Raw genomic sequence first — 26,720 nt, 5'->3', positions numbered from 1 at the left:
TGAGACCTTGTCAAAAAGATGATATTTCTAAAGCGATCTTTAAAACAATGTCACAGAAATCTTAAAAATCACTGCATTATTTTCAAGAAAACTTGACTCTTTTAATTTAGGGAAATTGATTTCAGTTGTGTCACTTGTAGGTGCATGGCTCCATGATAAGAACATCTTCCCCTGCTCTGAGTCCCCTTGCTCTTTAACATTTCAATTAAGCAGGTTTTGTTTTGTTTTGTTTTTTTTAATTAAAAAAATTATATTTTTAATTAAATTTAAAAAGGTGGAGTAAACTTCAGGAAATGCTTTCTTACTCAAGCATGAGCTCTCCCTTCTTAAAATTAGAAAATTTTTTCTTCTGTTTCACCAGGAGTGTTAAGTTCTTAAAAGCCGTGGGGATTCACTACAACCCTACTGCCTCTTCCTGAAATCATACCATTCAGACTGACCACACACCCCCAGCCCCCAAGCCAAGTATCCTACAATAGGGAAATGCTGGCAGGGGACCCATGCAGAATGGAGCTAAAGCATCTACAGATGACACAAGCATGGAAGTCACCCCTGGAAATAAGCAGTACCAAGAGAGATGGGTGCAAACTCTTTTAGGTTAAATGATACCTTAAACTTTTATCTTTAAATAAGCCTAGTCACGAGGTAGTTGTAAAAATCTGAAGGTTTGCCAATTGCACGTGCCTCTCCTTCCCCAACATGGACCACCTCGCATTCCTGCTGGGCTCTACATGATGTCCTTACCAAATATTCTTGACACGCCTAAGTGAAACCCACTGTGAACCAATCAACCACAGTGGACTAGGGAAGCAAACTGACCATGAATCAAGAAAGCTCTCAAAGGGTGAATCTAACTGACGGTGGATCTCAGCAGACTAGCAACTGTGCATGAGCCAGACATCAGGATTGCTTCCAGCATTTCTGCCCAGAGATGTCCCCTGGTTCCTGCACCTGCCTTCGTGCAGAGGCCAGGCCCAGTCTCTGGAGTAGGATATGTGGAACAGGACTTTTGGAAAGAGAAAGAAGCTATTCTCTTTTCATTGTAAAATCAAAAATTTTATATCCGCTGTTTGCTCTTCAAGCCAGCACTAACTAAAGACCCAGAAAGACTGACTCTCCCCATTGAGCTTAAGTGTGTCTTTTGAACATGAGATCATTCTTACTCTGAATCTCACTTTTCCTTCCTGCATTCATGTTGAAGGTGATCTGTAACATGATCATTGGCTGTCATTTGTGAACTGTTTTCAGATTTTATGTTTGAGAAATGGCAGAAAGGAAAGACATATGTTGCCTGTGAGAATTATACTTTTGTATTTTCTACTTTCTCAGCTATCTTATTTCCAACACCGGGTAAAGTATCTTGTCACACGGTATCTCAGCTTCTTTGTGTCTGTCAACATCTCACAAATGTAGCTGAGTCTCTTTTTCTCTCCTTCCGTTTGTCATCTGTTCACCTGGATTTTACATTTCCTTTCAAGGTTGACATTCTATACACTGAAAGATAGATTCTCTAGATTCTCCCTGAAACAGCACCTTGCCCATGTGTTAGAGGCATAGCATAAAGAACTTCTTGTTCTCAGTCCGCTGTGGAAAATATGTCACCAACAGCCATTGAATTTTACAATTAGTACTAGACAACTGGAAATCTCCCCCAAAGTTTGTAGTTTACCAGCTTTAAATGGAGTGTGAGAGTTGAGGATTCTTCCCTGCACTTGCCCTTGTAACTGTCTTTTGTGACACCAGTTGTCACCTTGTATTAATCATCTTGCCCAAAAGCAAATTACAAAGCCTGGAGTTGCTTGCTTTCTTTCAGTGGGTACAAAGAAAAGGTGCTTTTGTTTTTCTTGAGGACTCCCCTCAAGATTTATGGGAAAAGCTGAAACGTATTTGGTTAGTTGGAGGACAGTTTTAAAGATGATCATACTGTTTGCAGATGAAACTCTTTTACTTGATCCTGGTCTCCATTGTGTTAGAGATTATCTTAAACTCCCTTGTGACTTTAAAAAAAACGCCACTGAATTAAGCAAACAGGATTTATATTCCTTTTTCCATGTCTACCTAGTGGAAAGGTTATAAGTTGCTTTACTTTCTTTGGAATTTGCTGAGCCACCTTAAAGTAGGATGAAATATTTTATTCTAATAAGAAAACTCCTTTTCAGAATAGGAAGTATCCTATGAAGTGTTTTCTTTCCCCCCGCCCCCTGTTCTTTTATAACTCCTGTCTTTCTTTCTTTCGTAGTCTTTCACAGTACAGTGATGAAAACATGATGGACCCTTATAACCTGGCCATCTGTTTTGGCCCTACGTTGATGCCTGTCCCAGAGATACAGGATCAAGTGTCCTGCCAGGCTCATGTGAATGAGATTGTCAAAACCATCATCATCCACCATGAGACTATTTTCCCAGATGCTAAAGAGCTGGATGGCCCTGTTTATGAAAAATGTATGGCTGGAGACGAGTATTGGTAAGTCCAAGAATTTTAGTCCTTCCTTCTCCTCCTGGAAAAAATTATACAAGTACAGATATCAACTTAATTTTTAAAAAAATAACTGACTATAAGATGCCAGTGCTCCCAATTAAAAAAAAGAAGCAGCAGGAACACTTGAGATAAATTAGAATATTAAATCCCATGACAGCACTGGCTTCTTCTTATGGAAATTCATATTCATTTCTCTTTTCCCTGAGCACGGCATCTTTTTAGATACACCTACCCCATCATGACTTTTGTAGAGAATGGTTTTTAAATAGAGAGCTGTATACATTTTTACTGTTATATCAAGAAAAGATAACTGAATTAACAGACTTCATTTTCATTCCTAAATAGTTTTGATTCTATGGAAAGTATTTCAAAAATTTCATTTTAAAGGAGCAGCTGTCAACTAAATGTTTTCATTCTTACTTTCATTTCCATTCTTACTAATATTGTCCTAATCAATTACACAAGTCATGGTCACTTTGAACAAAGTTATTACATTATTATATTGTTGGGATACAAAATATTTAATAAGACAATATAGTCACCTTCCAATGAAGGATAAAAATGTATAATCCAAAGATAAGGAAACCCCAAAATGTTTATGTTCACTATTTGATATATGAGTTCCAGCTTCTAAGAAATCATATACAGTAAAACTGGTTTTAATTCGTTGAGGTCCTCCTGTGTGCCAGCTTCCCGGTGCATATGATCTCTTCTAGTCCCACTCTACCAAGTAAGTTAAGAGAGGCCAAGGAGCCCGGCCAATGACTAGTGGTTTCTGGAGGCAGCCCAAGTCTGTCTGATTCCTAAGTCCACACAAGTCTTCCCACTCAGCAGTTGTCTCCCAGCCTCCCTCGAAAACAGCCCTGTGCAGCTCAGATTCAGGAGCAGCTGGAAATAGATTTGCCTAAGCCCTTCATTCTGGACTCTGCAGGATACTTTGTTTCCCACTGCCTTAATGGGGATTAAGTAGAAGTAGAACAAGTAGCTGAAAAATCTAAATAACTGAAAGCACACTTTTTTTTTTTAACTTAAACCACAGTATAATTTAAACCACAAATGCTCTTATGCCATTAAGAAAATTCAGAATTGACCATTTCCAGAAGTACTGCTTTCTAAATTAACAACAAAGCATGATAGATTCTATGTGTGTGTGAGTTGCTCAATTGTGTCTGACTCTCTGCAACCCCATGGACTGTAGCCCACTAGGGCTACATATTTTTAAAATACTTACTATATGCACATACTGACATCAGCTTGGCTCTGGAAAGATAAACAAATAAAACTCAGTCCTGGTGAGTTTTTCAGAATTTTATTTTCAGAATTCAGAATTTTATTTTCCTAGCTGTATTTGTTTCAGGGCCAGTGTCAGTCATGTTTAGTATTTACAGATATTCAGGGCTCTATCGGAGAAGGCAATGGCATCCTACTCCAGTACTCTTGCCTGGAAAATCCATGGACAGAGGAGCCTGGAAGGCTGCAGTCCATGGGGTCGCTGAGGGTCGGACACGACTGAGCGACTTCATTTTCACTTTTCACTTTCATGCATTGGAGAAGGAAATGGCAACCCACTCCAGTGTTCTTGCCTGGAGAATCCCAGGGACGGAGGAGACTGGTGGGCTGCCGTCTATGGGATCGCACAGAGTCGGACATGACTGAAGTGACTTAGCAGCAGCAACAGGGCTCTATCAGTAAGTTGTGCTGTCTTATTCACTTTATTAGAGAGGAAATATATGGATGTCTGGTGGATATTATTTAATGTTTTGTGTTCTAAGACTTTTTGTGGTTGCTCCTTTTTTACAAACAGGGTAAAATCCCCATAATAAAGAGTCTTGAAGTCAGTAACGTGTGCTTGATTATGTCTTCTCCCACACATGGTATTCTCTGTAGACATCACTTGTTTTAAACAGAAAGTCAGTATTATAGTAATCATCCTCATCCCCCAATGCCAGCAATACAAATGGGCTTTTACAACAATGTCAGGTTTGTATTTGTAACCAATGCATTCCATTTATCAGCATACATTTGAGAAGTAATAGTGGTAATGTTAAAGGATAAAATTAACTCTCAGATATAAAAATGAACATGTGTCAAGAAAAGTTGAAAAAGATACTATAGCCAGTTCAAAGCGGAAATCAAAGAGCCATCCATTTTTATGCAGTAGGGGATACTGAAATGAATTTGCAAAAATTGGTGTATCTAGAGGGTGATAATCATATTCCGCTAGAATTCAACAAATTTTCATTTTTACACATAAGAATCATTTGTAATACTATCAGTTTCCTACACGTCAGTTTCGTCTTTACAGAGTTGTAATATGTCAAAGATGAAGGGACAAAAAGTCCTATAGGATTACACAGTCCTGGAGGCTCCAGCATTCCACTGAAAGGCTATCCAGGGTCTCCTTTGCCATTCCGAAGTCTTCTGTTTTTCCTTATAGTAGCAGTTGTTCAGTTTTGAAATTCACTTTGGCTTCATATGATTTCTACTTCTGCTCCTCAGCGACAGCCCGTACAGTGAGCACGGTACGCTGGAGGAAGTGGATCAGGACGCTGGTACAGAGCCGCACACCAGTGAAGACGGTATGCCCTCATGCTCATGCTATTATAAAACTAGTCTTTATAGCTATTTTTATAACCATTTTAAAGAATTACTGATATTGTACTCGCTTTGGCAGCATGTATACCAAGAATTGCTTGTATTAAGAATTCAGTAGATACAAAATAATATTTACTAAATACGTGTAAACTACAAAGAATACTACTGCAGGGAACACCTGTGAAACCACCACCAAATTTAAGAAAAAGGTATCATTACCGTTTTACTTTCCTGAACCCATTGTCTTCCATACCCCTCAAGGTAAGCTCTGTGTTTGTGCTTTTAAATGGATTATTGTTTCATTTTCCGTTTTCTCGAACTTTTTATAAATGGAATTATACTATATATACTTTCACTGTTTTCTATTCAGTATTATATTGCTGAAGTTCATCCCCATCGTTAAATGGAATTAGAATAATTTATTTACCACTGTATAGTATTCCATTGTATTTTTTTTTAATTGGTGAATACATGAGGTGTTTTCTGTTTTTCGCCATTAAAAAACAGTTCAGGTATGAATATTTTGAACATGTACCTTGCTGCAGGTGTACAGGAGTTTCTCTCAGATATACACACCTAGGAGTGAGCATGTCTTCAACCTTGCTACATACTGCCAAACTATTTTTGAAAATGTTGTAAGGGGACTTCCCTGGCAGTCCAGTGGTTAAGAGCCCATGCTTCCACTTCAGGAGGCATGGGTTCAATCCCTGGTCAGGGAACTAAGATCCCACCTATCACAAGAAGCAGCCAAAAAATAAGAAAATGGTTGTAAGACTACCCACTCCCACCAACAGTGTCTCAGCCTTTCAGTTGTATGTAGTCATCAACACTCGAGTTTATCAAATATTGTCTTTGCCAATACTGTCAAGTGTTTAATGGTATCTCATTGTGATTTTAATGTGCATTTCTCTGCTTACTGATGAAGACGTTTTAAAACATAGTATATTAATAGAAAACTTATGGTATGGTAAGGGGGTATGGTAAGGCCAACAGATCAGGAGATGATCGCCATTGAAAAGATAATCTGATGCTCACATTTCCTAAGAGGAGGGGACACGTCACACCTCAGGGGGCCAGGGAAAACACCAGAGTCAGACGGGCAGGAGGACAATTGGCCAAGAATTTTTATGGTGGTTTCCACAGGAAGGAACAAGCAAGGCAGGGTAAGCAGGGTTAGGATTGCCTAGTTTTAATAATTTCAGAGGGCTCTGTGACTGTCTCTGGTTGGTACCTGGCCATGAAGTGATTGGAGCAGGGAGATAGTGGCCTAAAGTATGGGAGCCCCAGAAAGGAAGTGGCTGGAGTATGGGCCCTGGATTGGTTGGTTTGCATTTGAAAAGAACATTCCAGATGAGTTGTTTACTAGGCATTTGCCAACCCTGGAAGGGACAGTCCCTCCAGGGAGCGAGCAAAGCCCCAGAGGTCATACTATAGAAAATGAAAAACATGGTTATTACAGATACACTAATTTTTGTATGTTTAGATTTATTTTTGCAAAATTCCTATCAAATGTTTTTCCAACTGAGGGCCTGTTTGCCCACTGTTAGTTTCTCTGGGCTTTTTTTGCTTGGTTTAGTTTAGTTTGGTTTGGCTTTGGTTGTTCCTTGTAAAAGTTCATGAGGCTGGATCAAATCCTTTATTGAGTATATGCTTTGCAAATATTTTCTGCTCTGTAGCCTGTCTTTCATGTGCCTATTATGTCTTTTGCCAAACAAAGGATCTTAATTTTAAAGGAGCTGAATTTACCCATCTTTTCCTTCATGGTTGTTTCACTTTGTGTCTCCTTTAAGAGATCCTTATCCTTCTGTGCCTTGAAGTTAGTGTAGAAGTTCTTCTATAGTCTCTTTTAAATCCTTTCAGGTTTTGTTTTTCACACATAGGGCTTAATTCTACCAGGAATTCATTTGGAGGTATGGTGTGAGGTAGGGATCTGTTCCTCTTTTCTCCATATGGATGCACAGCTGTCTCCACTGTCCCAGCCTTAATTGTCCTTTCTCTACTGCCCCGCACCTTTATCATAAATCAAGTATCCTCTCTGTGTGAGTCCATTTCTGGTCTCTGTTCTTTTCCATGGGTCTACTTGTTTATCCCTACACTGCTGTCTTCATTTTGATACCTTTTAATAAATCTCAGTGTTTGTCAAATCAAGACTTCTGACTTTGTTCCTCTTAACAGTTCTTCACCTTTTGCAATTTCACTTAAATTTCAAATTCAGTTTTTCAAGTTCTTAGAAACAAACAAGAAAAAGCTAAAAACCTGTTGAGGTTTAGATTGCAGTTGCACTGATTCTACATATGTTAATATGGAAAGAATTGATATTTTTATAATATATAGTCCACAAACATCTTTCTAGTTACTTAATGTCACCCAACAAACTTTTATACGTTTCTCTGTAGGAATCATTTTTTTCTCTAACTTCTTAAGTTTAATGTTTAACATTACTTTTTGACATTATTAATATGAACATATAAAGCTGTCAGTTTTTTCTTAATACCTCTTTAGCTATATGCATAATCCTCTTATTCCCTCTTTAACTATGACTAACCTGCTTTAAACTTATTCAGTTTTATTTTTGATTTTTCTCCCAAATTCAGTTCACTTTCATATCTGCTTGGTCATTTGCTCTTTACTCACAATACTAATCCTTTCTATTGTTTTAGATTATGTGTCTAATTATTCTAAAAAGCTGAAGTCTTCCTAGATTTGTTTTTGTTGGCTTTTGCTCATCTGAGTCTTATTTCCAATGTGTTTTATATATTTTTTTACATATTTCTTAGAACTTTATGGAATTCATTTACGTTGAGGTAAAGGTATGTCCCTCCAGAGAAGGTTTTCATTTACTTCTGCCTGGGGCGTAACCAGCTTGGAACCACAATAGATTTTTAGTTTGAGGTTTTTTCAGGCCACCCAGGTAGTATCAACTTAAAATGCAAACCTGCCTGAGGGCTAGAATGTGGTTGGGATTCTGAGGTGATTTTTTTTTTTCCCAAGCCTTCAGATAGATTTGTTTCCTTAAATTCAAGGTCAGAGTGGTTACATCTATGGAGAAGTGTGGAGAGTGAGAAGGGAGGAGAATTTCAGAACTAGAAACCCACTGTGACACTGAGAGTTTGATACTTTGGTAGAGCTTAGAGTCTCCATACTGGGCAGCCCCTGGACCTAGTCTTTTGTTTAAAATAAACTTAACCAGGCAGGGGAAAATGCTGTCAAGGCAAACTCTGACTTACATATTCTAGTGTTCATAATTCTGGTGACCTGTTTAAGTCCATAGGTTCCTTCATTCATCAAGTATAGTATTCCTCACTGTCATGATTAATGCGCTTATGAAGTTTTTTGTTTTTGTTTTTTTTAATCCAGCATTTTTAGTTGATTTCAGCAGGAAGGTTATCAAGGTGTCTAGAGTCCACCCTCTGCTTTAAAAAAAAAAAATTGACATTTTCAGAAACTTAAGTTGGAAGAAACTCTTTAAAGTGACAACTTCTATTTCTGTGGGATTGCTTTTGAAAGTCTCTGAGCCCACCCTCTGACATTCTTCTCTCCTTTCTTTTGTCTTGAGTTTCATTTCTCTATAATTCATTCTTTTTTCACTGGTGACTTTTCTAAGTGTTTCCTTGCTTGTTCCAGTGGCAGGAAAAGCCCACGACAGAGCCCCAGCCATCTCTCTTCCCAAACCTCAGTCTCACCACTGTACCATCTGTCAGTTCTTACCTGTTCTTACCTCTTGGCTACAAAAGAGAAGCTTTGCTGAGAGCTCTGTATTTGAGATAACATTTTGATCTTGCTCACCTGATAGTGCTGGAGAGAAAAGCATTGCTTACAAAGAACAGATGTTCTTGCCTGCAGCCAGACTCTTCCTATAACTAAATTAACCCGAGTATTGATCTGTCTCTTTGATCACCCAGGTATTGCATTTTCTTCCCTCTGTCATGGTATCACTAAAGAGAGTAACCTTTGTTTCCAAAAGAGAGGCTGTCACAGAACAAAATCATCATCTGCAAGGGCAGGGGTAACAGATGTAGGAGAGAAAGTGTCAGGGACAGCAAGGTACCAAAGGGATAGCGTGATATACTAGCACTTTGTATAAAATTACAAAAAATGGAAATATAAGACTTGATAGCACCAGGCAGTCAGAAAATCAGCTCTGTTGAATGTTCCTTCTCTTGCACAAAATTATAATAGCCACGTAGGAAAATGAAGTTATCACGTTCACCCTCATTGTTGTTATTGGTAGCAGTAGCATTCTACTAAGCCTCTGCAGGGCTTTAGAGGGCTGTGTGACCCTACATGAAAGGGGTGTGGTGCATCGCCATGCCCTGAGATCGATTTGCTCTGCAATGACTAGACTGAGATGTGTATAAATAGCTTATTGATTGACACTTGACTGTGAAATTTCTCTCATGGGAGTAGAAAGAAGTCAAAATAATGAAATTGCTCAGAATTACTAGTTGATGTAGTAAGATCACCAGTGAAGTATACTTCTGATATATATACTTCTGATTCATCCAGTCATTCGTTCATAATGTCTGTACCTTTGAACTAAATAAACAAAGTCTGATCATCTGGCTGCTAGTTGTTTCAAAAAAGAGGTAGTGAGCATAGATGGCATGATGATGAAATTATGATAAAATATGTACATATCTATTAAACAGTCTTAAATGGCCCTTGGCCAGTGATGACCAATGGCATTAAAGAACATGAATAGCTCTCTCTTCACTTTGACAGGTACATGAGTTGTATACTTTGTTATGCTATTATATTTCCATTTTTTCAGTAAAACAGTTTAAACGTATGGGTGTAGCACATAAGAATGTGCAGACTGCATATCATGACGCTCTTTTTAATCAATTGGCATGCCTTCATTCCTCCATGAATGTTTATTTGTGTCCCTTACACCACAGACATGTTTATTTCTGTCCCTCAGGGAGACCTGGGTAAAAAATTTGGTATCTGTCATCTCGGTTCAAGCAGGATTTACTTTTTATGTGCAAGTTTAGAACAAAGTATAAAGTCAGTCCCCTTGAATAAAGAGTTCTGTTTCCTCCTCTATGACCAGACTTGTGGATATTTAATAAAACTGCTATTTATGTTAAAATATTTTAGGATGGAATAATGGAGTGTTAACATATGATCTAAAAGTTATTGTCAGTTGTTAAAACACTTAAAGTATTGTTTTAAAATTATTTTTACACCTACCTTGTTGAGAAGTATACCATGTACAGATTATAGTGTTTGATTCTTCCATATGAATTATTATTTACTTAAGCATCTACTTATCTACTAGCAAAGGATGGGACTTTTTTTCTCTTTATTTTAAATATATAGCAGAAATTCACCCCGGTCCTTCATAGAAGATAAATCCTAAGCTTTTTCAATATGTTTGTTGATTTTTATGTTCATGCTGTCCCAGAGAATGTTTGCATTTTTCAAGTGAGAAAGAAGCTTAGCTGACTATCCAGAGAGTTCATTTGTAGTTATTTCATATAACAGATATTGAAGCTATTGCATTAAACTTTGGGAAGAGATTAACTCTTTTAAATGAAAAGGTTTGTCACCAAGGGAAATAGAAAATAATAAGTTCCTGACAAAATATTTGACAGTTTTTAATCTATTATGTGTACCTATGTTCTAAAGCATTTCTAAAGTAACAGCATACATGTTCAGTTTTTAACAAACGAGGCTGCTCACTGCAGAGAGTTCTCTAAGATAATACCACTTGTACTGACCCTTTTTAGTTCTGTTTCTTATTGATTAGAAGTTGACTCACCTGTTGTTGGTAGCAGGGATAAGGATGGGGTGATGGTGAGAGAGGAGAGGAAAGACCACAGAGCCACCAGTGCTGGGCTTTTTGCAGTAACCTGAATCACAAAAAGCAACTCTTGTAGTTGTTTTGAGTGGTTTGTCCTCGTATTTGCCTTCAATAGTTGTGGTCAGAATTAAAATAGAGCTGAAATTCCAATTCTAGGCCCAGAGTTTGATATCTCTTTTCAACTTTTGATTTTGAGATCACTGTAGATTCATATGCAGCTGTAAGAAACGCTACAGAGAGATGCCATACACCTCCCCGCTCCCCATTTCCCCCCAGTAGTAACGAACATCTTACGTCCCTGTTGCTCCTATCACGAGGACACTGACACACTCCATCCACTGTATCCACATTTCACCAGTTTTACATGACTCACCTGTGTTGTTTACTTAGTTCTACACAGTTTTATCACACAAGTAGATTTGTGTGACCGCAGTCAAAATCAAGAACAGTTGCATCATAGGGACCCCTTTGTGCTACCCTTTCCTAGCCAAAGCCATTTCCTTCCATGGCTTCCCGCCCACCCTAGCCTCTGGCGATCACTAATCTATCCTCCATCTCAGTTATTAGGTCATTTCAAGTATGTCATATGAATGGCCTTGTGCAACATGTAACTTTTTCTCACTCACCATTATTCCTTTCAGTACCTTTTGATCCTAGAAGACATTTTTGAATCTTAAGTAGGTATGCTTGTTTCACAAGCGATATCTAGAATTTGGTTTTGATACTAGAAAAAATGAAGTTGTCTTTACACTTGGTGATAAGATTTGATAGTGCCCAAAAAATACCTAAGGAAATTAAATGTATTCAAACAACATTTAATGTGGTGATATCTGTAAACTTGTTTTTAAAATTGGCAAATAAAGCATAAACTTTTGGTGTTCTGAAATAGTGACTCTTACATGTTATAAATAGTATTAACATGTTGCCTGGAAACTTCATCAATGTCAAAGTAATATTGGAGCTATTGCAGAGAACATTACAACCCAAGGAGAGATTTTATATATTACAAAGTTTTAAATATTTTTCTTAGACTGTCATGATCTCTCTAGTACAAGGCTGTAGAAATTAAGATCGAATTTTCAATTTTTCTTTGCCTGAGAAACTGATGACAGAAAGAGAATGCCTTTCTTTATCCCTTTTAACAGCATCATTTTCTCACTGTCTTGATTTGTTACCTTGTTCTGTCTGGTTATTAAAACGACCTTGTTTCTTTCTAAAGCCTCATATAGACCCTTCAGTTAGTGTATCACGCCTCCTGACAACCCTGCTGACACTGTTTTCTGGTGTGTTCTTTGTAGAATGTGAGCCAATAGAAGCGATAGCCAAGTTTGACTACGTTGGGCGGTCTGCCAGAGAATTGTCCTTCAAGAAGGGTGCTTCTCTCCTGCTGTACCACCGCGCGTCGGAGGACTGGTGGGAAGGAAGGCACAACGGGGTTGACGGGCTTGTGCCCCACCAGTACATCGTGGTGCAGGATATGTGAGTAGTGCCAGCTTCCGTCACCTGAGCGCTCCCAAGAGAAGACTCCAGCTGTTGTTCTTACATTGTTCTCACCTTGGTCTTGTGAGAAAAGAGAAGGGATTACAGAGCAAAAACTTCTGAGCTGGGCTCAGTTCTTCACCATGCTGATGGAAAATGAAAACCTGTTGGCCGGAAAGTACTGTTAGCGAGGACCCATGCTCTCCCAGCAGATCTGGAGCAAGGACTAGTGAGAGATACCTTTTGAAGCTTTCAGGTTCTTAGAAAAGTACCCTGTGCAAAGGCTAGTTTTAGGAGCTGAAGTGGCACGGCTAATTCCTAAAACAGTGCTGCCTCTTCCCTTGGTGTCTGTTTTAATTCCAAATTCCCCAAAGAGAGGCTACTGACTTCAGGTCTAAAGAGAATCATCTCCAGGCTTCTTTTTTAATTTTGCTTATGAGAAAGCTCTACTTTCAAAAATACTCAAAGTGGTATCTTCCCATCTGGTCTTAATATTAAGTGAAAGAAACAAGATACAAAATAACATGTACAGTATAATCTTAATTTTGTGACTATGGTATTTCACAATGCAGCACCAATTTATGAACAGCTTTTCGAGGTAAAGAGAAAAATACCACATAAAATGGATACAGTGATTGATTCAGCCTAATTTTAAACTGTTAAAATGTCTCTCAGAATCCAAGAAATATTATGTGTGTGTGTGTTATGCAAACATACAGTCCTAAAGTACAGAAATATATAAATATATACAGTAAATACTATACATACATGTGGACATTCTTATAGATAGGTATGCCAGGCAGAGGAGAAAAGCTGAGAAAGACATTTTCTAGAATTCAAACAGTGGTTGTCTCTGGATGTTATATTATGGATGATTTGTCATCTGAATTTTCCAATTTACCTGCCATGAAATGATGCTATATTTCTAGTGAAAAGAAACAAGTTATGTTAGTAAGAGAAAGATTTACATACAGAAATGCCATCACTTATTCTTTTGTCCCCATTCATCAAGCAAAAGACCCTCACTCTTGATTCTTACTGTCTCAGGGATGATACATTTTCAGACACTCTGAGCCAGAAAGCTGACAGCGAGGCCAGCAGTGGGCCGGTAACTGAAGACAAGTCTTCATCCAAGGACATGAACTCCCCAACAGACCGACATCCTGATGGCTATTTAGCCAGGTAGGTGGACTCCCAAGCCTCCACTTCTCCGGGGTTCTGAGGAGCTGTGGCATCCACAGCCTTGCAGAATTACCTAGTGTGACAACCTCTGCTATTCTCTCTGTCTAGACAAAGAAAAAGGGGAGAGCCACCCCCTCCAGCAAGGCGTCCTGGCAGGACCAGTGATGGCCATTGCCCCCTCCATCCCCCACATGGTCTTTCCAACTCCTCAATTGACCTGGGGTCCCCAAGCCTGGGCAGTCATCCCCGGGGCCTGCTGCAGAACCGTGGCCTCAACAACGACAGTCCTGAGAGGAGGCGTCGGCCAGGCCACGGCAGCCTGACCAACATCAGCCGCCATGACTCCCTCAAGAAGATCGACAGCCCTCCTATTAGAAGGTCCACATCATCAGGGCAATACTCAGGCTTCAACGACCACAAGCCGCTGGACCCAGAAACAATCGCTCAGGTAGGCTGCTTTGAAGAGAATATTGCATGCTAAGTACCAGGGTATGATGAAGGTGGCATTATAGGAGTTACTTTCTAGAGCCATATCTTTTGTATAGAACCAACTAAAGAAAACAGGAATTAGCTCATTCTTTGAGGCCATTTGTTCATCCTAAAGGAAATAAGTCCTAAATATTCATTAGAAGGACTGATGCTGAAGCTGAAACTCCAATACTTTGGCCACCTCGTGCGAAGAGCTGACTTATTTTAAAAGACCCTAATGCTGGGAAAGATTGAGGGCAGGAGGAGAAGGGGACGACAGAGGATGAGATGGTTGGATGGTATCACCGACTCAATGGACATGGGTTTGGGTGAACTCTGGGAGTTGGTGATGGACAGGGAGGCCTGGCATGCTTCGGTTCATGGGGTTGCAAAGAGTCGGACACAACTGAGCAACTGAACTGAACTGAGGCCATTTGTTACAAGAAGGGCCCAGATATTGGGTTGGCCAAAAAGTTCATTGTAGTTTTTCCATAATATCAGAATGAGGTTTTTGGCCAGCTCAAGGTATCATAGTGATTTAAACAGAGACATGGCAGAAATGTAAGACCGAGGACAGTCAAACCCATCACTCCTAAATGGCCAGAAAGATTCAGAAAAAAAGAATGAGGAAAGACTAGCCCTCCCAGATCTTGAACGTATGCTTGAGCTAGTAAAACAGACAAATCAAGGGAACAGAATCAAGAACCCTGAAACAGAGCATTTTTAGTGTATGATAAAGGTGACACTTTCAATTTAGGAAATGAAGGATTAGTCAGTAAAGGAAGTGAAAAATAATGGTTGGCTGTTTGAAGAACACCAAGTCCAGCTACTATGTCACTCCTGAATGCACATGTATCTTCACTTCCCAAAAATGACTGCAGAGAAGGGCTTTGTAGTTTTTTTTCTAATGATTACAATTGACAAAGTATAAGTAAAATAATATTAACAAATTTTTCCATCATTCTACCATTTTTTTCCTCTGGCTCTTTTTAAAGCACAAGCCATCAGAAAATATACGTATGACAGAAAAACAAACAAAAAACTGAATCACTATCCTGTACATCTGAAACTAACACAATATTGTAAATCAAGTATTCTTCAATGAAAAGAAAGAAAAGAAAATGTATGTATGGCCAGTGAAAAAGGAGGTGAAATAGATTCAGGGTTCGCCATTTTAGTAATCTTAAAGTGCCTTCTAGCTACCACTGAAGCTTAAAAAAGTGAGTGAGAAATTAATGAAACAAACATGGGGAAGTATTAAAGATGGGTCATTTTTAACAAAGAACACTCCAGGAAAGCTGCATTTTGATATGACAAATTTCCAAGCTATTTTCAATTGTCCTAACTAAAAAAGAATTTTGGAAAGCAATTAGATTACATGGAGAGTTTAATGTGTTTTTACAAAATTAATCCAATTTTAAGTGCACAATAATTTTTCAGCAAAAATCAAAAAGGCTTTTGACCTTTTTGGGTTTTTGTCTATTTTAGAAGGCAATGCAGAGTCATTTGAGGTGTATTTAGAACCAGTGATATTTGACTATAATTGAATTTAATGATTTGAAAAATCCATAACATCATTGCTAAGAGAGACATGGAATTAGGAGCTTAGTAATGGAAAGGCATAATAAGGTCTACTTTAACCCTTTTGCTTCTAGAACCAGGAAATCTTTTAACTGTAAATCATAAAAACAAAAACTCAACAGATAAACCAGGCTCTGCATGTTTTCTCTGGGGCTAATACTTGTAAAAAACAAATCCATATATTTAGCACCAAATGGAAATCACATATGAAAATAATCACTTGTAAAGTGATGTCATCCTCACAAAATGGCTTCCAGCTGTATCCTTTATTTATCTTTCCATCTCTCATCTTCAGATTTTCCCATGAGGATAAGTGAGCCTGCCATCATGGTATTCATACCAAAAACATGCAAATTCTTTCAGTAAATAAGTGGAACCCCTGATAGAGCTTTTTTAAAAATGCGACTTATCCTTATGTGATCACTGGATCTTTGTTTATTCATTTAGCAAGTCTTTATTGAGCACTTACTGTATGGCAGCTCCCATGATAAACGTTATAGACAGAGTTAAATCAGTGGTCAGTCGCTGCATGAAGGTACTTGTAAATCAGTGAGGGAGGTGGGTGTGGAAATCAATTCCTGCTCTCCAGAGCCGCAAGCTAATGCTCGAGGTGAGTGGAAGTCCTAAAAATGTAGAGAAGAGGCATTTCAATCACACTAGTGCAATGGCCCTCTACCTACCTCACACAATACTCGTGTGTGTGTGTGAATAAACAATGTACAACAGATCCTCTTAACTTTTTTTTTTTTTGGAATTTAGTTGCTTTACAGTGTTGTGTTAGTTTCTGCCATATAGCAAAGTGAATTAGCTGCACATATACAGAAATCCCCTCTTTGTCACCAGTGAGCATTGAGTAGAGCTCCCTGTGCTACACAGTAGGTTCTCACCTTCACCTTTTCTAAGTGTTCAGTTCAGTCACTCAGTCATGTCCGACTCTTTGCGACCCCATGAATTGCAGCACGCCAGGCCTCCCTGTCCATCACCAATTCCCGGAGTTCACTCAGACTCACGTCCATCGAGTCGGTGATGCCATCCAGCCTTTCTAAGTGTACAGGTCAGTAAACTATTCACATTGCTGCGTAAGAGATCTCCAGAACTTTTTCATCCTGCAAAACTGAAACTCTGTACCCATTTGAGAACAATGCCTATCTTCCCCTCCCACCCGCCCAGGTCCTAGCCATGACTATTCTACTTTTTCCTTCTATGAATTTAACTACCTCATATAAGTGGAATCATGCAGTGTTTGTCTTTTTGTGACTGGCTTATTCCATTTATATGGAATATAAAAAAACATATAAAGCCCTAAATACAATAAAAAGGAAAAATAGAAATAGTAAAACAAATGTATTTCAGTTAATGATTAACTAAACTAGAAGATGGGCTTCCCAGGTGGTACTGGTGGTAGAGAACCCACCTGCAAATGCAAAAGATATGAGAGATACAGATTCAGTCCCTGGGTCATGAAGATCCCCTGGAGGAAGGCACGGCAACCCAGTCCAGTATTCTTGCCTGGAGAATCCCATGGACAGAGGAGCCTGGAGGGCTACAATCCATAGGGTCAGACACAACTGAAGCGACTTTAGCACACATGCACACTAGAAGACAAATGAAATAGTGAGATGCTTTCACTTACATGTAGACTTACCATAAATACAATTAAAAATGAATATTGAGGGGCTTCCTTGGTGGCTCAGTAGTAAAGAATCTGCCTGCCAGTGCAGAAGACGTGGGTTTGATCCCTGATCCAAGAAGATCCCACATGCTGTGGAACAACTAAGCCTGTGCACCACTACTATTGAACCACTGCTCCAGAGCCCACACGCTGCAGTTAGTGAGCCATGTGCTACAACTGTTGAAGCCTGCATGCTCTAGAGCCTGTGCCCCACAACACGAGAAGCCACTGCAATGAGAAGCTGGCACACCAGAAATAGAGAAAAGCTCAAGGAGCAATGAAGACCCAGAACAGCCATATGTAAATGAATTAAAAAATTTTTTAATGTACATTGAAATGAGTAGTAACTAGTCTCAACTCAGTTTCCATAATGGTGTTCCCATGAGTGATATGATTTTTTAAAGTGGTGGACCACCCTCTGTCAGACATGCTAAGTTGCTTCAGTTGTATCCCAGCTCTTTGCGACCCTATGGAACGTAGCCTGCCAATCGCCTCTGTCCATGGGTTTCTCCAGCAAGAATACTGAAGTGGGTTACCCTGCTCTCCTCCAGGGGATCTTCCCTACCCAGGGATTGAACGTGTGACTCTTTCGTCTACTGTATTGGCAGGCAGGTTCTTTACCACTAGTGGTCATACAGTTCTAACCAAAGCAGAGTAAAATTTACATGATGGTTTCATTCTTAGAAAACTCAACACTATATAAATATATATGTGTGTATGTATATATATATATATAAATATATATATATAAGAAAAGAGTTAAGATATGTAAGATAGATAAGAAAGAGTTAAGTTCTAGACTCAGATTATTATAAAAAAAATTTCACCTACATAAATGTCTGGAGGATATTAAAAAGTTGAACAAGATCTGGGGCAATTCATTGCATGTAAATTATCTAAGACATCCAATATCTCTGCTCACAAAATGCTATCCAGTTATTTGGACATTTAAAAATACACAACAGACCATATTACAGAAATGCTCTCTATGGAGCAGTACCACTACTATTGACACCTACTGAACAGAAGCATCAGGGAAGGCTTGAAGTGAATTTTGAAGAACTGATAGAAGTTAGCCAAGTATATAAGAAGTGCTCAAAAATTATTTGTTGAATGAATGCAAAAAAATCTGATTTTTCATGCCTATTCACTTTTCTTAAGAAATTGCTGGTCTAAATTTAAGCCACCTTTTACCATAGACTGAGATAGAATTCTATATAAGATGTCAGCATGTAAGGTCAAAACCACCAGAAGACTGCCAAGTGCCTCAGAATGGCCAGTGCTTGCTCTGTGGCTCCATGAGCTATTGGAGCCATTTCATCTGTCTCCTGCACCTTCAGAGTCACAGTAGTTATGTGAAATAGCATTGAGTTTATACACATTACACATTGCTGTTAAAACAGTCATGCTTTTTGCTAGTCTGCTTGCTTTGAAGTATGTGAGTTTCTGTGAGGCTTAAAATGAAGAAAGTAGGGAAAACCACTAGACCATTCAGATATGACCTAAATCAAATCCCTTATGATTGTACAGTGGATGTGACAGATTAAAGGGATTAGACCTAGTAGACAGAGTGCCTGAAGAAGTATGGATGGAGGCTCGTAAGGTTGTACAGAAGGCAGTGACCAAAACCATCGCCAAGAAAAAGAAATGCGAGAAGGCAAAGTGGTTGCCTGAGGAGACTTTACAAACAGCTGAGGAAAAGAGAAGTGTAAGGCAAAGGAGAGAGGGAAAGATATACCCAACTGAATGCAGAGTTCCAGAGACTAGCAAGGAGAGATAAGAAAGCCTTCTTAAATGAACAATGCAAAGAAATAGAGGAAAACAATAGAATGGGAAAGAAAGACTAGAGATCAAGAAAATTGGAGATAAAGGAAACATTCGTGCAAAGATGGGCACAATAAAGGACAGAAATGGTAAGGACCTAACAGAAACAGAAAAGATTAAGAAAAGGTGGCAAGAATATATAGAAGAACGGTACAAAAAAAGATCTTTACAACCCGGATAATCATGATGGTGTGGTCACTCACCTAAAGCCCGACATCCTGAAGTCAAGTGGGACTTAGAAAGCATTACTACAAATAAAGATAGTGGAGGTTATGGAATGCCAGCTAAGCTATTTCAAATACTAAAAGATGATGCTGTTAAAGTGTTGCACTCAATATGCCAGCAAATTTGGAAAACTCAGCAGTGGCCGCAAGACTGGAAAAGGTCAGTTTTCATTCCAATTCCAAAGAAGGGCAAGGCCAAAGAATATCCACACTACTATACACTTAGGCTCATTTCACATTCTAGCAAGGTAATGCTCAAAATCCTTCAAGGTGGATTTCAGCAGTATGTAAACTGAAAAATTCCACATGTACAAGCTAGATTTGGAAAAGCCAGAGGAACCAAAGATCAAATTGCCAATATTTCTTGGATCATGTAGAAAGCAAGGACATTCCAGAAAAAAACATTTATTTCTGCTTCATTGACTATACTTTTATGTGGATCACAACAAACTGTGGAAAATTCTTAAAGAGATGGAAATACTAGACCACCTGACCTGCCTCCTGAGAAACGTGTATGCAGGTCAAGAACCAACAGTTAAAACTGGATATGGAACAACAGACTAGTTTAAAATTGGGAAAGGAGTACGACAAAGCTGTATTTTGTCACCCTGCTTATTTAACTTATATGCAGAGTACATCATGTGAAATGCTGGGCTGGATGATTCACAGGTTGGAATCAAGGTTGCCAGGAGAAATATCAACAACCTCAGATATGCATATGATATCACTCTATGGCAGAGAGTGAAGAGGAACTAAAGAGCCCCTTGATAAGGGTGAAAGAGGAGAGTGAAAATGCTGGCTTAAAACTCAGCATTCAGAAAACTAAGATCATGGCATCTGGTTCCATCACTTCATGCAAATAGATGGGGAAACAATGGAAACAATGACAGACTTTATTTTCTTGGGTTCCAAAATGACTACAGACAGTGATTGCAGCCATGAAATTAAAAGATGCTTGCTCCTTGAAAGGAAAGCTATGACAAGCCTAGATAGCGTATTAAAAAGCAGAGACATTACTTTGCCAGCAAAGGTCCGTATAATCAAAGCTATGGTTTTTCCAGCGATCATGTATGGATAGTGGAGGACAGAGGAGCCTGTCATGCTAGTCCATGAGGTTCCATAGAGCCAGACACAACTTAGCAACTGAACAACAACAACAATATGGGTTCTGTACATTACCATTAATTATCAACTTCATCTGTCTCTCTGATTACTTTTTTCCAGTTAATGAGTTATTGACACACAATACTGTACATAAGTTTAAAGTGTATAGCATACTGATTTGACTTATACACATTATAAAATGATTAACACAGAGGGTTTAGTGAACATCCATCATCTCATAGAGATGTAAAATTAAAGAAACAGAAGAAAAAAACATGTTTCCTTATGATGAGAACCATTAGGATTTACCCTCTTAACCACTGTCATATATAACCTACAACAGTATCAATTATGTTTATCATGTTGTACATTCATCCATAGTACTTATTCATCTTATAACTGGAAGTTCATTTCTTTCAACTGCCTTCATCCAGTTGCCCCATCCCCCCTGCCTCTGGAAACCACAAATCTGATTCCTTTCTCTATGAGTTTGTTTTTGAAGTATACTTGACCTGCAACGCTAATTCCTATAACACAATCTGTGCTGATGTTCTCAGTCATGGCTGACTTTTTGCGACCCCATGGACTGTAGCCTGCCAGGTTCCTCTGTCCATGGAATTTTCCAGGCAAGAATACTGGATGGGCTGCCATTTCCTTCTCCAGGGATAACACGATCTAGTGATTCCACATTTCTGTACATTTCAAAATGATTGCCATGATAAGTCTGGGTTACCATCTGTCATTTGTTTTTCAACAGGATATTGAAGAGACGATGAACACTGCTTTGAATGAACTCCGAGAACTGGAGAGACAGAGTACAGCAAAGCATGCCCCCGACGTGGTGCTGGATACCTTAGAACAAGTGAAAAACTCTCCCACCCCCGCCACCTCCACGGAATCGCTCAGCCCTTTGCACAGCGTTGCTCTCAGGAGCTCAGAGCCTCAGATTCGTCGGAGCACTAGCTCCTCCAGTGACACGTTGAGTACTTTCAAGCCTGCAGTGGCACCCAGAATGGGCGTGCAGCTGAAGCCCCCAGCCCTTCGGCCGAAACCTGCTGTTCTTCCAAAAACAAACCCGACCGTGGGGCCCGCCCCGCCTTCCCAAGGTCCAGCAGACAAGTCCTGCACAATGTAACACCCACCTGAGCATGGTCATCTGGGGTGATGATTAAAAAGAGAAGACGGATTAGTGACAAAAGTCATAGATCCATAACTTGCGTTAGTCGTGTGCTTATAACTGGAGATCTTTTGGCTTTTCTATGTTCTCGAATGTAATGTCTGAGATTAGCTAAATAACACGGGCATTTGTATTTTGTAATTTTTTTTAAATAACTGGACATATGCCATTTTAAAGACAATAGAAACACTTAGACTTACTTGAAAATCCAATGCTGCACCGTTTGTAATGAACACAGCACCGCTCTGCCCTGCACATTGCACAGCGCTTCAGGCTTAGTGTAGCCCGGTGAGTCAGAAACGCCGGCATCTCAAGGCAGGAGAATCTCAGTGCCAGGCCCTGGAGTGTAACCAGTGTTGGTCGGTGGCACTTGGGGTGATGCTGAAAGGTGACAATGGTATTGTTCAGTAGCTGACAGTGAGTACCTCTGATCTCATGAAGCAGGGCTGAGACCAGCCCAGGCTGCGTACTTGCTGTTGTCACAGTGGGCTGTTCCCAGTGGGATTTGCAGCACACTGCCCAAATGAGTAGGATTGTCTTTTTCCTAACAGTCGTTTCCCTGGGCCCAGGTCAAATCTTAGCAAGGGGCGCTAGAACCTCTGCAGTTACTGCACCAGCTAAATCTGGGAAAGGAGAGGGGGACAGTCCTCCAGAGCTCCTGCTGGACTCTTCCCCTGAGCCTGATCAGGCCCCGGGAGGGTTTCCAAGTCCATCCGCTGCATTCAGCACAGACCAGAACAGTCTAATTTTCAAGACTTTCTGGTTACCCTATTCTGTCCACTCCTTCAGAGATCTGTTGTTGCCTAGAAAATAACTTCCAGCTCCCGTGAAGCCCTGTGTTTTTCCTCTTCAGCAATGGAGAAAGTGCTTGGTTCACCTGGCCTTCTCTTCCCCTGACTAGAGGATCTGGGTTCCCCTAAACATGCTGCAGAGGCCTCTTGATCCTAAATTGAATCCCCAGCTTCCCTTGCCAGCTGTCTCTTCGAGCTGTGGTCTGGTAAGAGCCAGACCAACGCGGGAAGACGACCCCATGGTTCCAGCATGATCTCCCAGTTGTTCAGCCTGGAACCAGGGCTTGCTTTGTTTTTTCCCAACTGGTCTCTACATCACTCACATAGTCAGCTCCAGTCCATCGGGATCCCCTTTCTCTGACATCCTCACCCATAGTCTTTCTTTAGCCCATATTTATGCTCGGTTTCCCCTCTATCTTAAAAAGAATACCTTGAACTCTGTTTTTTTCCTAAGGTACAGATCACCGCTGTTCTATCAGCAGCCACTTATGCCATCTGTAAGCATTGTATCTACTCTGTCACTGAACTTACTGATGAAGAGGGTTGGTTGGTTTGCTTTTGGGGTTCCCCCCCCTAAAAATGGATAGCCAGAACTAATCCCTCTGGAACACTTTGATTTCAAACTGGCAGCCAATCGCATGCCCACCTAAGAGTTACAGTATGGACTTTGATTTCTCAGCTCAGTGGGGAATGCATCAGTGTGGAAAAAAATGGGGATCTGTACTAAAATCAAGATCGTTACTTTGATCTCTACCTCAGTTTGCCAGTCTGATCATTCTAATGCAAAGAGAGGTTTCATTTATGAGGTATTGTTACCTTTGAAAATCACACTGCTGGTTGCTTGACTGCAGCCTGATTTCACAAATGGACTAAATAGTGAAACAAATTACTTCAGGTATTTCCAGGTATTGTAAACCTCTGAATTTTTGCAACCATCCTTTTTACTCATTTTGATAAAGAGGCCCAGCCCAGCATCTTGCGCAACCCTCCCAACCTTTTCCTTGAGCTTTATTAGCCTTTCAGCACCTTTGGAAACCGTGGAAACCCAGCCAGGACTGAGCTCCGAGTAGCACCAAGCCTTCTGGACAATCTTCCCAAATGTCTGGAACATCGAAACTTTTAAGAATAATCTCCCAGTTCTTTCTCGATTCCACTTTGCTCTCTTAATTCTCTGTTGTCCAATAGGGAAACAGAAACAGAGAAAGGGGTGGAAGTAATGGTGGAGGAAACTTTAAATCTTTTAGAAATTAAAGAAGGTTCTTATAAAGCCACTTCCTTATTTGATGGAAGAGGCATCAAAAGAGAAGAGGTGTTTTGAACTTACTCATTTGGGGAGGGTGCTTGTACAAGCTTTAAGTGTTCCAGATCTTACTCGTGCAACGCCATTTCTTCAGAGTTCTCCCTGGTAACCTTCCCCAGCGTCTCGTCCCTTTGGTGTTGACACCTGTGATGGGATGAGGACTGCCTTTCCACCCTCCACATCAGGACTCTGCTGCCTTGGAAGGCAGAGGACACGCTGCTCCAGACCTCAGAGCCTCAGAGGCTGTGCCTTCTTCCAGGAAACAGCTCCTAACCCTCTCCCATCACTCCCTTTCTTTACCTGTCTCCGTCTTCGCTATTACTCTGTTGTCACCTGAGGCTTTTTTTCCCCTTCAATTCCCAGGAAAGGATGTGACCTCAGAGTGAGTAAGGACTCAATAAGGACTCACTTATCCTTACTTTGTTTAGTAAAAGTCTAAGATTCCAAGGATAAGACAAGGTGGCCCCTTCACAAAGGATCAAAAAAAAACACCCAATGAGTTCCTTCGAGGGTTTACCTGCAAGTGGTCCTCTTGACAGCCAAAGTGTAGCCCTCAAGGAATGGGAAGAGAAGAAAGAAAATAAGTTCCTAAAAGATTATACCCCAGTTTTAAGAATCTTATCATAGATCCTCATGTGCAGTTTGGGAAGTGAGTCATTTTGGTGATGGGTAAATGATAGTTCTACAAAGATTACCTGACTCCACTTACACAAGAATATGTATTCACAGCTGATATAACTGAATGTTCACATCCCATCCATAGAACTCACTTAAGTAGATTTACCAAATTGGCCTTTGGGTTTGGGTGAGGATGCTTGCAGTGAATCATTAGCATAGAGTGAACTGTTCTTAAAACATATTTTCTGATGAGTGTTCTGAAAATTATTTCAGTTTGTTGAATGGCCCTTTGTAGAGCTCCATGTTCAAGTTGGGCATAAATGCCATTGTTTAACGATTTTGCACGTTTTCACACAATGTAATCTTTTGATGCCCCTTGAGCAATCCATAGAATAATGTATAGCAGGATCCCACTTAATCTACTGAAATGAATATAAGCAGTGATCAATGGATATAGAGCACCAAGGGTCAAATTGTATGAGTTTTCTGTCTTTGTTCTTTTGCCATTCCCAAAAATGGGTTCATAATTTAAGAAAAAGGAAATAAAAAAAAAAACCAGGGACATGGAGGCCTCCTTAGTATTTGGGAATGAGACATAGCCTCTAGGGTCTATAAACTAAAGAAACTTTAGTTTGGTAATTATAGTCTCTGAAATCCAAAGTTTAAGAGCCTATGGTTCTGTTGGGTTTGGAAGACTTCAGATTTGGGATGTCATTCCTGACCACAGTAATGAGAGGCCATGAATGCAGGAAGTGCGCTGGGGGCTGAGTCTCGGCTCTGAGTTACTTCCCATGGAGACTTGGAACTGTGGGGCAGCTTAGAAGTGGAGACTCTTCCCACAGAGCTCCCTAATGGAGGCTAGCACCTGAACTAAAAGCCAACCTCCAGCTGGGCTGGGGTGTCAGGCATGGAGCAGGGTGACTCTGGCACAGCTTTGTTCAAATCAATAAAACAAACTGGAAATTGAGCTTTCACTTACCCACCCTAGTATACTTTCTTTTAAAAAAAAAATAGTCTGTATTATAATCAAAATGGTACCTGTATCTTAAAATTACGTAGGGAATTTTGTATGTTTAAATAATTGTACTGGGTTCCATAATGCTTATCTTAGAAACTGTTTAGTAAAAGAAAATATATAAACCGTGCATTTGTGAATGCCCCCCTTTAGAACATTCTTCCAAGTTCAATGTATAGTGTGATGGTTATTATAGACGTTTAAAGTATAGTAAGTGGCTGTGTGACAGGAGAGACTGCTATTTACCTACTGACTTAAGAGTTAACTCCTGCCCACGTAATTAAATCAGTATTGTCCTTTCCTGTTGGTTTGATCAGTTGCAGTACTGGTGGCTTCCTGCTTGTGACTGTTACCTAATCGTGTCAATGTACATCTGTAGTATGTACATGTGAAAGTGCCTTTCTATTTTAGAGGAGTCTTAGCCTTGCTCTTTACTGTTGCCCCACACACTTCTCCCTGACACCCAATTCCTCGCCCACTTGAGTGTTTTGAAACTTAACTCCACTCTCTCCCAGCTTCTTCGCCATGCCCACCTTTCTATGCCTCGGTGCTCAGTATTGTCCAGTCTTGCATCCTCGTCCGTCATGGTCAGGTCATGGTCATCAGACATCGTTTTCCCCTTAGCCGTGACTGTGCCTTTCCCTCCCTACAGTCACTCTCTGGGTCCCCGACACCTCTCCCGCTCACGAGCTGCTGATGGCCATCCTGTCCTCCTCGGCTCTGTACTGCCTCTTACCATGACATTTCCTTGTCTCTGAGGTGAAAGTAAAGGGGGATGCTTTTCTAGTTCTGGAAGGGAAAACAAATGTTTTGTTAATCTGTTGTGACAATGCACTTTTCTGTATAGTACTGTACATTTTCGCATGTACCATTCCAGGCTTTGGTATCCAGTCAGGTCTGTTCTCCACGGTGTACCTTTATAATAAATAAGATAGTGCTGGCTGCCTTTGTCTGCTTCCAGTCGGGTCTGATTCTCTGCACTTTTCCATTTCTTTTTTTCTTGTCACTATTAACCCTTTAGAGAGCTGAGTTGCCTTGAATTGTTAAATCACGTGAAACTACCTTTCTTTTTAATGTTTTTCACCTCACTTTCATTTTTGTTTGTGAATTTGAAAATGGCGCCTCATTCACAGGGCTTTGTCTGTGAAGCCAGGGTTTTTTAGAATAGTTTGGAGACCCCTGTGTAGTGAGAGAACAGGTCAGGAGGATCTTAAGCAGCTGAGAAAGCAGTCCTAAACATTCTAGATTGAATTTTCTCCTTTAGAAGGAAGTTTTGACATGGTCAACCTTGTCAAGCTGACTTTGGGATTCATTTGAATATGCAGAAATGCAATCCTCAGGTTTAGACTATGTTTAGAGTTCCCCCACGTATAGATATTTTACCTTCAGTCTTACCTTTTTTTGC

At 40.0% G+C, this 26,720-nt stretch overlaps 1 protein-coding gene across 7 annotated transcripts in view; it reads left to right on the top strand.

Annotated features, from left to right (window-relative positions):
• SRGAP1 (SLIT-ROBO Rho GTPase activating protein 1) overlaps positions 1-26,257 on the top strand; it is a 310,916-nt gene extending 284,659 nt beyond the window's left edge. For all 7 annotated transcript variants that reach the window (XM_086400213.1, XM_086400212.1, XM_086400214.1 and 4 more), the window contains 6 exons: positions 2,240-2,464; positions 4,979-5,058; positions 12,179-12,359; positions 13,407-13,541; positions 13,650-13,989; positions 21,172-26,257. In XM_086400213.1, coding sequence (XP_086256339.1) covers positions 2,240-2,464; positions 4,979-5,058; positions 12,179-12,359; positions 13,407-13,541; positions 13,650-13,989; positions 21,172-21,549 — 1,339 coding nt within the window. In that variant the 3' untranslated portion in view covers positions 21,550-26,257. The remainder of the gene's footprint in view (positions 1-2,239; positions 2,465-4,978; positions 5,059-12,178; positions 12,360-13,406; positions 13,542-13,649; positions 13,990-21,171) is intronic.
• Positions 26,258-26,720: the final 463 nt, after the last annotated feature.

This window comes from Bos grunniens, chromosome 5 (genome assembly GCF_055505025.1).
Source record: "Bos grunniens cultivar Pamir isolate PY7600 chromosome 5, Bosgru_T2T1.0, whole genome shotgun sequence".
Classification (NCBI taxonomy): Eukaryota; Metazoa; Chordata; class Mammalia; order Artiodactyla; family Bovidae; genus Bos; species Bos grunniens.
The sequence above is the reverse complement of the archived record's forward strand: the minus strand, read 5'-3'. Positions and strand labels throughout refer to the sequence as shown.